Source organism: Cynocephalus volans, chromosome 5, assembly GCF_027409185.1.
Source record: "Cynocephalus volans isolate mCynVol1 chromosome 5, mCynVol1.pri, whole genome shotgun sequence".
Classification (NCBI taxonomy): domain Eukaryota; kingdom Metazoa; phylum Chordata; class Mammalia; order Dermoptera; family Cynocephalidae; genus Cynocephalus; species Cynocephalus volans.
The window spans coordinates 103,517,505-103,531,901 of NC_084464.1; the positions used below are offsets into that span (position 1 = coordinate 103,517,505).

Below are 14,397 nucleotides of genomic sequence, written 5' to 3' on the forward strand. Positions count from 1 at the left end.
CGTTGTACAATGTAATAATAGCTGGCCCAGAGATGCATGGTCTGAGATAAAGTGGGCTGTGCGTTGTCCAATTAATAAAGCACTTTATATTCCAGTCCACTGAAATCTTTTTATCATAATATTTCTCTCCAAGAAAACAAAATACCCCTCGGAAATTTTAGGATAAATAAATTTTCTCTCAATAATCAGGATTTGGAATCATTTCAAATACTGGTGAAATGCTTGGCCACTAAAAGTTATGAGACGTTAATGATTAACACATCTGAAAATAGTAGTATTAATCTGATTATGTCGGCATATGTCCTGTTTACAAGAGGCAACCTAACACTAAAATTTTGATTGAGTAATGAGTGCAGATAAAGTTGCAGACAAGTAGTGTTGGTCACTCATTGGAATAAGATTAATTTTTCCATCCAAGTGTACCTTGCCTTACTAGTGTCCTCTGCGACTTATTCTGAATTTAAAAAAAGTTAAGTTGTTACATTAGTTTTCTTCTGTCTGATGGAAATAACTGAAATTCTTTCTTATTGCTCCTATATCCTGTGTCGCATGTGTCCAGTGAAGGACTCCCAACTCCTCAAACCTGCCTGCTCTCTAACAAAAAGGGAAGATGCTGATAAACATGAAGTCAGTGAGATTGTTTCTCCTCAGGTTCCTATATGAACTGTTGATTGTTGTCTATATATCATCTTCACTTTCTTTTAATCTTAATTTCACTACAGTAATGTTTACTGCATAAATTTCAATTAGGAAATAAATTTTGCCAAAGGAAAAGCAGGGAGAACTCTTTATATGAAGTAAATTTCTGAGACTAGAGCCCTTGAGACACACATCCCCACTATACTTAGTGTGTAGTATGTTCACATTAGTTATTTAGATTTAATTTCGGGAAGTGAATGCCTGGTTCTCCCCACACTACTTTTATTTCTTCTTCTTCCTTTTTTTTTTTTCCCTTAGCATGTAAAAGGAGGTACATACAAGCAGTGTGTTCCAGCTTCAGAAAAACTTAAATTCCAGTACTTGCAATAGTTATATAAAAAAAATCTTCAAATAATTTATTTCAAGGCCAGGAATAACTAAAATAACTTTGCAAAGATAGGTATTTCACCCTACTAGAATGGATATTATATGGACAATAAATTTTAATAACTTTTTAGCTTGAAAAAAATACTTTTCAAGATGGAATTTGTTTGGACATAGAAAAATTTCCTTTATCACAGGTGAAAACCTATCTCTAGAGGTCTAAAACTTTCTGTTTATTTCACACCTGCCCTGGAGAGCATAAAGACAAAGAATTGTACTGTATGGTTTACACGTTACAAAACAAATTGCACTGTACTTCTCTGCTTGTGTAAATAAATATATCAGAAAGAGAATGAAACTAAAATCTTGAAGTAGAAGGGAAAGAGAAGAATAATAAAAGAGTAAGAGCGGATATGATAGAAAAGAAGCAGAAGAAAAACACTGAGTCAGCTTGGCCTGGTGGCACTTTATGTATTTTATTTCCACTGGTTAACAGTATCTACATTTTCTAAGATCAACATATTCCATTTTCTCTGTTATCATCACTGGGCTCTGTAATATAATTTTACATCATTTATTATCAAAATTTATGACTATAATAAATTCTTGAAACTACTCCTACATGTGATCAGATCAAAGTATAAATTTTGCTAACAGACACATTCTGTATCACCTTATAGATTTTTCCTGTATATTTTATGCTTTTGTTAGAAATTTGTTACAACAAATCCCAACACTATCGGGCCTCAATGGAGTTTTCCTTAAATTAAAAAAAAAAAAAAGCCAATATTCATATAAACAGTACACTGTGGGATGGAAAATTTGATAACCTGTAAATATCATTTCAAATATACACAAATTAAAAGTTTATCCTACATGCCTATTCACTTTACATATCAAGAAGCCCATGAAGACAACATTATAAAAGGCAGAATTTGTTAAAAGGCCACTGCGGCTAACTTTATGTTGCTGGAGTCAATAATATAGTCACTGTCAATTTCCTGGATTTCTCAAGGTTGGAAGTTGATTCCAACAAGGCAAACACCAAGTGATTCGACTTTATCTAGATGACTCAACAGCCAGACTTCTTAACCACTTCTTTCAAATGGATTGTTTGGGTTAGTTTACTCCACTGCCAGGTCAGTCAAGGCATCAGAGACCTCTGTGTTGACCTGCGTGGAAACGCTTGCTTGTGTGACATTGAGATAAATGTCATACTGCTGGTCTAGGCCAAGGTAGCAGTCACTCATGAGATATAGTGTGTAGATATACCTAAAATATAAAAATAGAACAAAAATGTAAATCCACCTTTCTTATCACTCACAATCATATTTCATTGTTTTGGAACTTTGGTGGTAAGATTCTGCTTACCTTCCAGGTATTTCAGGGGTGTAAAAAGAAAGGGAAGCAACATGATGATTTCGAACATATCCTACTCTTTTTAAAGCAATAAGTTCTCTCTTATCTACTTCTCCTAATATCAAAAACCAGCCTTCATCTTTTGATTTGGGAAATCGAGGGGTAACTGCACAGTTCTCTTGTTTTCCCTGTAAACAAAAAGAAAAGATAAAACATTAATAATGTCTAGGCTTTCTATACTGCTTGGTTGTGGTTAAAAGGCTATGTTGTCTTACTTGAAGGCCATAAATCTACATGGTTGAGCATATCTATCTGGGACGTGTTTTTCTTCCTGTCTGGTTTGGTGTCTTTAATATGAGCACCTACCTTTCTTCAGATTCTCAGAGCATATTATACATACAACTTTGTGACTACCAGAATATTTAGTTCAGTTAGGATAGAAATCTCCGGATCTTGACATCAAATTAGTAAATTCTCATGCTATTCCTACAGTTAATATTAATACCCCACTTGCAGATGAACAAATTGAGATACAACCATGTTAACCAAATCATCCAAATCCTTATTCACAAGGAACTGATGCTCAGGAAAACAAACAAAAAAAGCCATTCAAGACTACATTCTGGACCTCAAGATAAGGAGCACTGTGTCATATAAATACCTTTCTCCCACTCAAGAACACAACTCCATGAAACAGCACATGTTCTAATATGGTAATACAGGTTGAACAAATCCAAAATGTTTCAAAATCCAAAACTTTTTGAGTGTCGACATGATGCTTAAAGGAAAGCTCACTGGAGAATTTTGAATTTCAGACTTTTGGATTTGGGATACTCAACAGGTAAGTATAATATAAAATATAAATATTATATAAAGTATTATATAAATATTATAAAAAAAATTACAAAGTCTAAAAAATCCAAAATCCAAAACACTTCTGGCCCAAGCATTTCAGATAAGGGATATTCAACCTGTATTAAAAAGTCTTCTGTGTGAGGAATGGGGAATTGTAAGTCAAGTAATTTGTAAAATATATTAATCACCACAATCCAAGATTAGACATAAACATAATGACAGCAATTGAAGTCTTTATTTTAGATTGGTTTTTACAAAATGAAAGATTATTCCAGTAATTCTTTAGGACAATGACTTTATGGCATAAAATGTACTAATAATGACATGCTCTCAATCAGACTCACTCAGTAATTTAGAAGGTGTTTCACTTATAGCATTTTAAAAGAGGGGTCAGAGGGTAATGTATTTTTACAGCATTTAGAAACAAAATTTATAGAGTTTTTCTAGCATGATTAAATCCAATTTTTAAATAGAATATTAAAGTAAACTAAATCTACTAAGGAACTACAGCCTCACCCTTGAGAGCTTATCCTAGATATGGGAAAGTCCTGAATCCACTTGGCTAAAAAGAAGACAAATTCTTTCTTATTTCTGTTATTATGGCACTAAAAACCAATCTGCCCACATGCTGTGTACTAATATTCTTAGGGGACCAAATAATTAATTTTGGTGTCAGAGGCAACAGAACAGAGCACAGTAACTTAGAACAAAAATACTGTGCATTTTTGGCTTGTATTAATATTGAGAAAGCTTTCTCATATGCATTATAATGAAGGAAGCAGGCTGATGCGGCAACTGAGGTTCAGAAAAGCTTAGTGTATTATTCAAATTCATTGAGCTAAGTGATAAACCTCAATTTCATCTACATCTAGCCCAATGTGGTTCTTATATACCAAAATGCCTCTAGGGCAGTGTTTCTCAACCTTTAATGTCCTTAAACATCGTTTGGAGTGCTGAGTAAAAGTATAGATTCTGAGATCCCTCCCCCTGAGGTTCTGATTCACTCAGTCTGGAATGGGGCCAAGGAATCTGCATTGTAAAAAGCACTCCAGGAAATTCTGTTGGACTGTCTGTAGACCATATTTTGGAAACAGTACTCCGAGCAGTATATTCTTATGTATGGTAGCTATTCCAGGGTTGAAAAATGGCACGAGGAGAACTGACTAATTTCAAAAGACTGACTCTTGCTGCTTAAGGCTAGTTAAGAGAGCAGGATTCATAAATGACACGGACACATGAGTAATATAAAAGGTATGTGCGGTAGTGCATGCTGGTATTTGGTGTGAAATATTTGAGAATGGAAACCAAATGCCATACCTTGTGGAACCCAAAGTGGACTCTCTGCAAGCTGACTTGAAGCACATAATCTTGATCAGCATGCAATTTTATCCATTTGTTGTCATCTCGTTTGTCTGCAGTCAGAGTTGAGACAGAGAGTTCATTATGTCCTTCAACTAAGTCATCCCATGAGCCTTTAACACTTATGCCAACATTTATCACTGGCAAGTGAGATAAGAAATTCCAAGCCTAGATAAAAAAAGAAAGGAAAAATAATAAAGGAAGAGTTAATGTGAAATGCAGTGATCAACTAAGCAACAGTGTGCTTTCAGAAAAATGAGCCTTTTAATTTTGAGATTAATTCTGAATTCATTGCAGTTGTACGAAATAATACAGAGAGATCCTGGGTACCATCTACACAGTTTTCCCCAATGTTAGCATTTTTCAAAACTATAGTACAATATTACAGCCAGGATACTGACATTGATACAATCCACTGAACTTGTTCAGATTTCCCGTTTTTCTTGTACTCAAGTGTGTGTGTAGAAATAGTGTGCTTTTACTCTTTTCAAAGTCCTTGTAAAAAAAAAAAAAAAATGGGGCTGACCAATAGCTTGGTTCATTAGAGTGTGGCCTTGTAACACAAAGGTCAAGGGTTTGGATCTCTGTATTGGCCAGCCATCAAAACCAAAAAACCAAACAAACAGCAACTAAAAAAGGATATATCATTATCTAAACTTGTGATCCCTTTATTGCAAATCCTTCCTGATATTTATTGAGTGGCTGTTCACTATACTAAAAAATAGTAAGTTTAAAAATGTTTGTTGTTGAATTGGTTCATTTTAGAGAAGCATCTATTCTAACATTTATGTGACTTCTAAGGTGGACAGCATTACTTGGGGATGTAAAGGCAACCTGAAAAAAAATTTGTGAGATAGTTTTTGATGTCAGTATCATCCATTGGACACATTATACAATTTTTTTGTCCATATTCCAAATTTACTTTATTCTAAAAGGAAAACATTTCTATATGTCTATATATCATAAGAAATCTTATAAGTCTAGGGTTCCTTCTAGAAACAAATATGTATTTTTGGCATTCTCAAGTGGAAACTACCTATTAAAACAACACATTAAAAAAGTAGAAAATATTTTATCAATTTTAGTCTCGCTCCTTAAATTGAAAGACATTTGTAATAAATCTATATTTAAATAGTTACCTGCTCAAATGAATGAACGGAAGAATGAATGAATTCTTAGGTCCAAGGAAAGGATATAACAAAATATACTTGAGGTCCTCTGGTAATTGTCATCTTTTTCTAACATTTATAATTATTTGGCAAAATCACTATCAGTCAAGAAAACTTCTCAATACATTGGCTGTTTTATCAGTTGTTACCTTCTAAGTTAGTTTTTAAAAGTACATGAGTACTTAAATTTTGGTTTTCCTTTTACTTCTTTAATATGCGCTATAGATTTCCTTATAGGCTTTGATTTCATTTGCTAAGACTTTAGTGCTACTGAGGATACCTAATTGAAATGAAGTAGCCCTGATGAACCAAACTCTCCTTAGGAATAAAAATAATGTAAATTCAACACAAATTTTCAATTCAGCTCCAATCCTATAACTTGTCTTATGAATACAAAATTATGTCTGGAACTAGATTTTGAAATAGTCAAGCCACAGAATGCACTTCAAGTACAAATGATGGTCTATCCCCTGCTAGAACCAATAGTCACTGAGTATAGAAACTGTACCACTTGATGTTCTTTTAGACTGACCAGTGTGAAAAGGGGGTCAAAGGAACACTTAAATACACAACTTCTATAAAGCATTTAATTTTGTGAAACAACATTCACCACATGAAGACTTCAGATGTTTTTTTACGTGTACTGTTAAACTAGTTACCAATATAATGTCTTCTGTTATTAGCAACTCATTAGGATTCTACTTTACAAAGCCCCCAAAAGTCATATCTGGCTTTTATATTTATGTAATCTTTCTATAGGATTTAATATTATTATTTTTCAACCTATAATGTGTTTACATATATTTATTGAGTGTGTATATATATATATATATATTTATGTATAGAAAACATGAGCTATTTTCAAAGAAACTGCAAAGAAATTTCAACACCAGCCAAACATATTTATCTGAGGATTAATCTTCATCTATTGAATCAGGCAAGTGCACTGCCATGCATACAATTATTTAATTAGCAGCCAAATCCTCTGCCAGTCAGCAGCCGTTCCAGGCATACTGATGGGGTAGAAGATGCAAATCTCACAGTCGTACTGCTTTTTCTCATTACTACTGCAATTAGCACTTAAATTGATGCTTTAAACATACTAATTTCTGGAATAATTCAGGATTTGTATGTTACCTGGGATCGCCTCACTGCAGAGCCGACACCAGATTGCTCTGCAAATTGAAGCACTTTTGAGCCAAATAACCATCATCATATCAGACAGAGCCAATTTGCATTTGGTTTTAAAGATAACAGAATGGCAATTTATGCAAATAAATTAAGTAAGTTTACTTCTGAGTTCTCCCTGAACTAATTATAACAATGTTCTAATTTTTCATCACATCTAAAACTTGGCTTAAAATCAATATATGTTATGTCAGAAATCTGTTAACAGAAGCCTTGTTTTGACTTAAATATATTGTTTTTATTCATAATTTGGATGGTAATTTAGTTAGAGAGGTAGGCATTTATTATGAATATTTAAATAGTTTTTTGTGCCAATCTGGGGTTCAACAGAAACTGAACAATCAGACTTTAATGCCTGTTACACTTTTCCCAAGATTTGCTCAGAAAGTAAGTTTCATGTGGGAAAAAAAAAAAAAAAGATACGGATTAGAAGTTTCTTTAATACCTGCATTTGCAAGTCAATATGTTAATTATGTTATAAATCCTGAACGTTTATTTTGTCATGTTTAGGGTAAAATTGCTTAAGTCTTAAAATCCAGATAGACAAATATTTCTGGCATCATTCATTCATATTTTTGGCCTTCTCAAAGAATGTTTGGACAGATGACCCATGTTTTCTTTCACAACATAGATTTAACTTTCTATATAAGTTATATGGTTCACTAAATCATGAGTTTTTGAAAGAATACTTTAGAATTTAGGAATAATAAAGTGATTAAAATAAGGGGGGAATAAACAAGTAACTGAGGGAATTGCATGAAAATATACTCAAGCATTAAAAAAAAGAAAAACTACTCTAAAGAAAGGGAGTAGAAGGGCTCCTTGGTAATGAAGCCTAGCGATGGACAAGCTCCAAGAGGCCTTTCGCAGCTGGCTTAACAGCATTGCACTAAAACAACTTCTAATAATGCCAGCACTACTATTAATCATGATGACTGTCTTCATTTTTAGTATCATTTACTGAGTTTTTATTCTACATCAAGAACTATATAAAGCAGTTTACATAATAATATCTTGTTTAGTTTTCACAAGAACATGAGACAGATACAAGGTTTTCATGTTCACAATCATGGTTTGTAAATGGCAGAGATAGAATTTAAGCCCAGGTGAGCCTGATTTGAAAACCCATGCTCTGAATTAGAAAATTCTTGGTACAATTTCTCAGACTGAGTAGGAAGCCTTCAAAATATGGAAAAGATTCTTACCTGCTTTGTTTTTGCGGCATGTAGTTCACTTTCTACCATGGAGCTGAATACATGTTCTTTCCCTCCACAGACATGGATCAGTTCAGGAAGGCACTCAATGGAGGCCCGGGACCCAGCACGTGGGCCCTTTATAATTGGCTTCCATTTCCTAAGAAATAATATCAACAACAATCAAATAATTATTTCACAGCACAAACGAGATTTTTTGACACTGGTGGTTTATATAATTAGAATTTTTTTTTTTATTAGGATATAGCATTTTAAAGGCTATTATGGTAAGTTTTAAAAATTAGCCAGCAATCTCTAAGTATGAACCCACAGCAGTATTACTAACATTGGAAAGAATGTGTAAATCATGAGAGAGCTCAATAAATACTTAGGGTTCACACACAGTGGGTGTCTGTCTACAGGAAGGCACTAATGTGAAGTAATGCTTCCACGTGAATAAAGTACTGATCTGGTGCCCTGACATGTTTTTAATGGATTCAGGCAAATGTCTCTAATATAATTACTTGAATAAAGTTTTAAATTATAAATTGTTGGAAACATAAAATTAAAAGTACATTTTGGAAATGTTTGAGGTTTACAGCATAACTCGTGCCATAGCCCAGGAACATGGGCCACCTACGTCTTAAAGCAAGAAGAAAAATACAATCGAAATTATTTTAATATGGCATCTTAAGGGTGCCAGGAAAACTGGATCAAATCTCCTAGGCCCCCAGCAGCTTCTGTAACAGACCTGGTGCTGTGTGGGGTAGTACCTTAATGTGCCTTCTTTACTGCTGAAACCCAATTCTCATAACTTTTAGTATCATATTGGAAGCGTTCCTGAAACTGAGATGCAGGCGCATATTAGGTGTCTGACTTTCTCCCCATGTCACCTGCTGCTGGTATGGCTCATCATCTGAATGTGTTTTTTATTTTCCAGGGACATCCCATGATAGGGACTCAGGTACCATGCTGACAACTGCCCTGGACCCCAGTACACCTGAGTCAAATGGAGGGACTTTCCTGAGGGGACCCCATGTGTGCCTGACATTTTTTGTTGGCTACTGTATCTAGATGCCTCAAATGACTGCCACCCGTTGTCCAGCTGACAAGAGGCAGAATGTGCATAATGAAAAGCTACAGCCAGACTGTTTTGCTGTCTATATGACTGCGAACAAACATTTTGGCTGCAAAGTATCTCTCAACCGGTGTGAAAGAAACATTTCATTTAAACACTGCCAACGTTGCTTGTATTATGTAGTGTTCTTTTCCTTGCTAAAATATTTGTAGCCATGTACATGAGATCTAAGGGTTAAATAATTTGATGCTAATATAAACTCAATTCGTTTAAGCACAGGTTATATCTTGAGCTCTTAACAACAGAGTTTTGGACATATACTTTCGACAATGAATTTCAGATCCCTCAGATCTCTTCTGCAATAACAGAAACTGGTAATTTATTTTGCTTTAGATCACAAAGAACTTTAATAATGTCATCTCAAATAAAGGAAATAAAGGCTATAAATATACTGTAAAGGAATAATCACAGTTAAAATAGAAACGTATGCCAGCAAATGGAAAACAATTTAGGTAGGAGAAGGTTAAAATGAATTGCAGTTCAGCTTGGGACTATTGATCAAATTCTAAGTGAGAATGTTATGTTACTAGGTCATGTCTCCCTCTGGGTAAAAGGAGCATTTTCAGTGTAAATAATTAATACTCTAGGCACAACATGAAATTCCAGTGACTACACATATATAAAACAAGTATTTTTTGAAATTAAAATAACACAATTACACTGAAAATTAAAACAATTACCTGAAAAGGTGAAGATGGTGAGGTTCTATGTTTGGTACTGTAAGAAGAGAAGAGTCTTTTAACCACCGGCCCTGGATCACCATCTGAATCAGGTTGGTGATATTCAGCACAGTCACCAGCCAGCCCTGGTTTGCAGCCACATCCAGCATGGCCTAAACAGGAAAAATGCATATGTTACAAGAATATCATGGCACTTGCCCTCTCCACTGGGAGTCTGATGTTAGCCTTAATGAAAAATAAACAGAGAAACCAAACACTGTATCTCTAAATTACCATTCATAAAAATAGAAACCAGAAAACAAACTGCATTTGGATCGGAGGGAACAAATTGAATCTCCCATAGATTTACTGTACATTACTTCCTACAAAGGGCCAAATACTAAACTTTTTTAGGGCAGCAAAGATAGCTAGATAATACTGGTATCCAGTAATAAAACAAATACAAAAACTCAGTGTCCTATGAGAGCAAATACTTATATAAATTCACTGTATCAAGAACATTAACATTCACACAGTTTTTCAAATTTAACATCAATAATGATAAGGAGATAGAAGGTTTTCTTGTCAAAAATTTAATTTCCCCAACAAGCAGGCTAAGATAGGCGCTGCTTTTCAATGACAATAATACACCACACACTAGCAAAGAGGGCAACTGCCAGTGGCACATGTGGAATGATGAGAAGCTATTCATATTAGTCTATACATTTAATCTAATGTTTTATGGACAAACACAAGGCTGCACTTGCTTAAGGCAAAGCTAAACAGAGAAATCTTATTTAAACAAAGGAGAAGTTTACACAGGCAAAGCTATTTCAATTACATTAGATTCTGGAGAATGCTGACTTAAAGACACATTAAGTTAATATCATGATCTTAGGCAGCTATTTTATACAGTTTTAGGACTGTATTCTCTTGTTTTGTAAGTGAAGAGATGAAGGTAAGAGAAATTAGATGTATCTAGCAAATGCTTAAAATGATTCTTTAATAGTAAATATCTCACTGACAGTAAAATATTTGTAAAATACTGTACAAAATTAGTAGATATTTAGAAATAATTTTTAAGATATGTTATGTTAGTAAAATACTGATGCAGATACATCTTCCTTCTCAGCTTTGAATTTCCTATTCTGTGTCCTCTAACTTACAAAAAGTAAAATAGTTTTAAAAATATCTGGCCAAAGCAATCTATTGTTTCTTTATATACATTACAGGGAAATGGAACAAATTCTCTGAATATCATGATTAATGTGATGGAATAGTCAAATTGGTCTTCGGAACCCATTAACCTGCTAGTTATATATCACAAAGACTGAATGTTTATAATAGATATGTTTATATGTCTATATAATTATGTACACATATGTGTGAACACGAATGTGTATGTATACATGTTCAAATGCACGAAGGTACTTCAAAAAGTTTGTGGAAAAAGAAAAATCCACTTATATCTTTCCTTTTTCCCACAGAAGAGAATAATAAAATGTCTTTCCTTGAGTATATGAGATAAGCAGGTCATGATTAATACTAGTCAAAGACAAAAAACCAAGAAGTTCACAAGTCACAACTGTTGAGTCCTGTGCTAAGGGAAGAGAAAAAGAAAAATGAAATGAATAATTGTCCCTACTGCAGTATCATGATGTTAGAACTTGTAATGTGGAGTAACTATGGCAATTTGACTTGTGATTTTACACTACAACTTGACTGGAAATAAATTCCAGACCAAAAGCTCACATACCAGAAGAGTTGGATGGATGAACCATATGTTTTTAACTTTGAAGTTTTCATGATGAAGTTGAAAGATTTCATGAAATTTATGAGAGTTCCCCACAATTTTTCATTGTATGATCCAGATGTGAAAATGTAAAAAAATCATGCAAAGTACTGCTTACGTGAAGTAAATGAAAAACCATATCATGAATTGAAAACTATCATTTATCTTGTTTTAATTTGGAGAAAAGGTAAATGGGGAGATCATGAATCTGGGACGGTAATAGGTTTTGTGACTACCCAAATGTGGTGAACCAAATGTTGCTACACGTTCCTCTGTTCAGCCATTCCTTAGTCATCCTGTTCTCTCTGCCGTCACTGTCTTAGTGAGGACCCTCATTATCAATTATTCCTTTATCTCATTCCCATAGTTATTTTTCAATCTGTCCTTTATATTGTTACCAAAATTAAAATTAATTTCTAAAGAGGTAAAACTGATGATGTCATTCCTCTGCTTAAATCTCTTTAATGGTGCCACACTGTGTAGAGGACAAAAACTAATACTTCTCTGAGTAATGGTCAACACTTTATGATCTGTTAGGTTCTTCTTGCTTTTCATTCTGGCCACTTTCCCCTCTGTACTTTTAGTAGAGCAATTCATACCTGTCCTTTAAAGTATAGGCTCCTTGACAGCAAAAATCTGGAATTATTCTTTTTAACTCCAGCCTTAGCACAGTGCACTTGAGAAATATTTATTAAAGAATGTAGGTAAAAATCCAATTACAATGACTGCAATAGATACCAACATTCTGCCCAAGTTACTGCACATCTACCATCAGCATGGTGGAGGAGAAAAAACAGAAGCTTTGATGTCAGATAGATATAGGTCTGAATCCTAATTTTGTCCCACTTACAACATATAAATTTGGGGAAATAATTTAACCCTGGGTTTCTCAATTATAGAAGGGATTTTATACCTCCTTATAGAGGTCCTATGAGGGTAAAATGAAATAATGAACTATGTGGGGTACCTAATATACTGCCTGCAACACCGTAGATATTAATAAAGAGATGTCTACTTAAAGTTCTTCTATGGTGAGATGAAAAGAACACCCTAAAACAACCCATTCTTTCTAACAGGGATTTCTTTTGGTCCTTTTGGTGATGAATTCTGCACTGAGTAATCTAGGGCTTTGAGGGCAGGACAAGGTTGGGAGCAGATGCCTGGGATGGGCAGACTGGTTCATCAGGAGAGGTGTGCAGTTGAAAGAAAGCCAGGGAACAAGGCTAAAGACAGATCCCGCAGCTCAGAACAAACTGGAGGCTGTGAGCCTTGCTCTCGGTTTGAGTGGGCAAGCCCATGTCACAGTTCAGAGGTCCATATTTGACAAGGGCTAAGGCCAAAGGATGGTCCAGGTAAATGGGCTTGAGGGTCCGGGTTAGCTTGCACTGACACACCTGTTTATGAGTGAGACCAGGATGAGCTCCCTGTGTCTCACTATCTTTTACAGCATTTTCCTGGCAGATAAGGACTAATAGGTATATGGGCTGCTCCACAGCAAGGCTGGCTTTGGTAACAGCCGGAGATCATGACTGAGTTTCCCAAGCCACCTCAAAGTACTTTACAGAGATCTAATGCTCATCCACAAAAGGCTGTTTTAGTGCACTGAGGAGAAATAACCCTTGATGTTCTTTAGCAGCTTAGTGTTAACATTAGGCAAATATTTAATCTCTCTTTACCTCTTATCCACTTTCCACTGGCACATTACCTACCAAAGCTAGGATGATTCTGAGTGGAGGAGAAAAAATGAATGAGGGCTGACTGTGCATGAGACTTTCTCCTACTAGGCTGGAATCAATTTCAATTGATTTAGAATTCTTTGTTATCTCCAGCCATGGCAGAATGGAAATTTCTAGCACTACAACTTTATATTCATTTATAAAATTACACTACAACTAAAACCTTATCATAACTAACAGAAACAGTGGGGCTGTCATTTATTGAAGATAGGTGGGTTGGAGAGGAGGTGACAAGTTTGGTTTTGCACACATTTGAACTGAGATGCTACTATGAAGCCAGATGAGTTCAAATAAAAATAAGCTCCAGAGAGAGTATGGGCTACAGTTGTGGACTTAGAATTCCTGGGCACAGAGTGGGTAGCAATGATAGTTAAAATAAGCAGCCCTGGAGCAGAGGTAAGAAGAGAAGAGTAGGGCTACCTGGAAATGAGATCTAGGAAGGCAGGAAAGAAGAAAAGGGGGAAGGAAGTAAAAGGCACTACTAAAATAATTATGATTAAATGGATGTTTGTTAAACATCTACTGCTCATAACTGTCAAACACTCTGCTAACCATTTTATGTAAATTATTTAACTTAAACTCACTTTACAGATGAAGATGTTGTGGCCTAGAGAGGTAAAGAAGCATGTCTAAGGCTGCCTAGCTCTGGTAAATGGGTAAAGCTGGAATTCAAATTCTGGGGTGTCTGACTCCAAAAGGCTTGCTTTAACCACTACAGCACACTGACTACGAAGTAAAGAATGAGGAGGAAGGGCTGTAGAATCTGAATGGAATTCTGAATTAGCATTAAAGATTCTATGAGGAATGTTCATACTAGATAAAATGGGACGTTGAGAAGGTTTCCAAACAGGACAGAATGTTTAAAGCAAAGAATAAGTTTGGATCAAGTGTAAACAGCAGTATAATTCATGAACACGTTATACTGG

General features: G+C 34.9%; 1 protein-coding gene across 4 annotated transcripts in view; it reads right to left on the bottom strand.

Annotated features, from left to right (window-relative positions):
* Positions 1-1,474: 1,474 nt before the first annotated feature.
* Positions 1,475-14,397, bottom strand: part of ASCC3 (activating signal cointegrator 1 complex subunit 3) — a 393,541-nt gene continuing 380,618 nt past the window's right edge. For all 4 annotated transcript variants that reach the window (XM_063096828.1, XM_063096829.1, XM_063096826.1 and 1 more), the window contains 5 exons: positions 9,965-10,116; positions 8,159-8,306; positions 4,555-4,764; positions 2,395-2,570; positions 1,475-2,295 (listed from right to left, as the gene is read on the bottom strand). In XM_063096828.1, the coding sequence (XP_062952898.1) occupies positions 2,148-2,295; positions 2,395-2,570; positions 4,555-4,764; positions 8,159-8,306; positions 9,965-10,116 (834 nt within the window). In that variant the 3' untranslated portion in view covers positions 1,475-2,147. The remainder of the gene's footprint in view (positions 2,296-2,394; positions 2,571-4,554; positions 4,765-8,158; positions 8,307-9,964; positions 10,117-14,397) is intronic.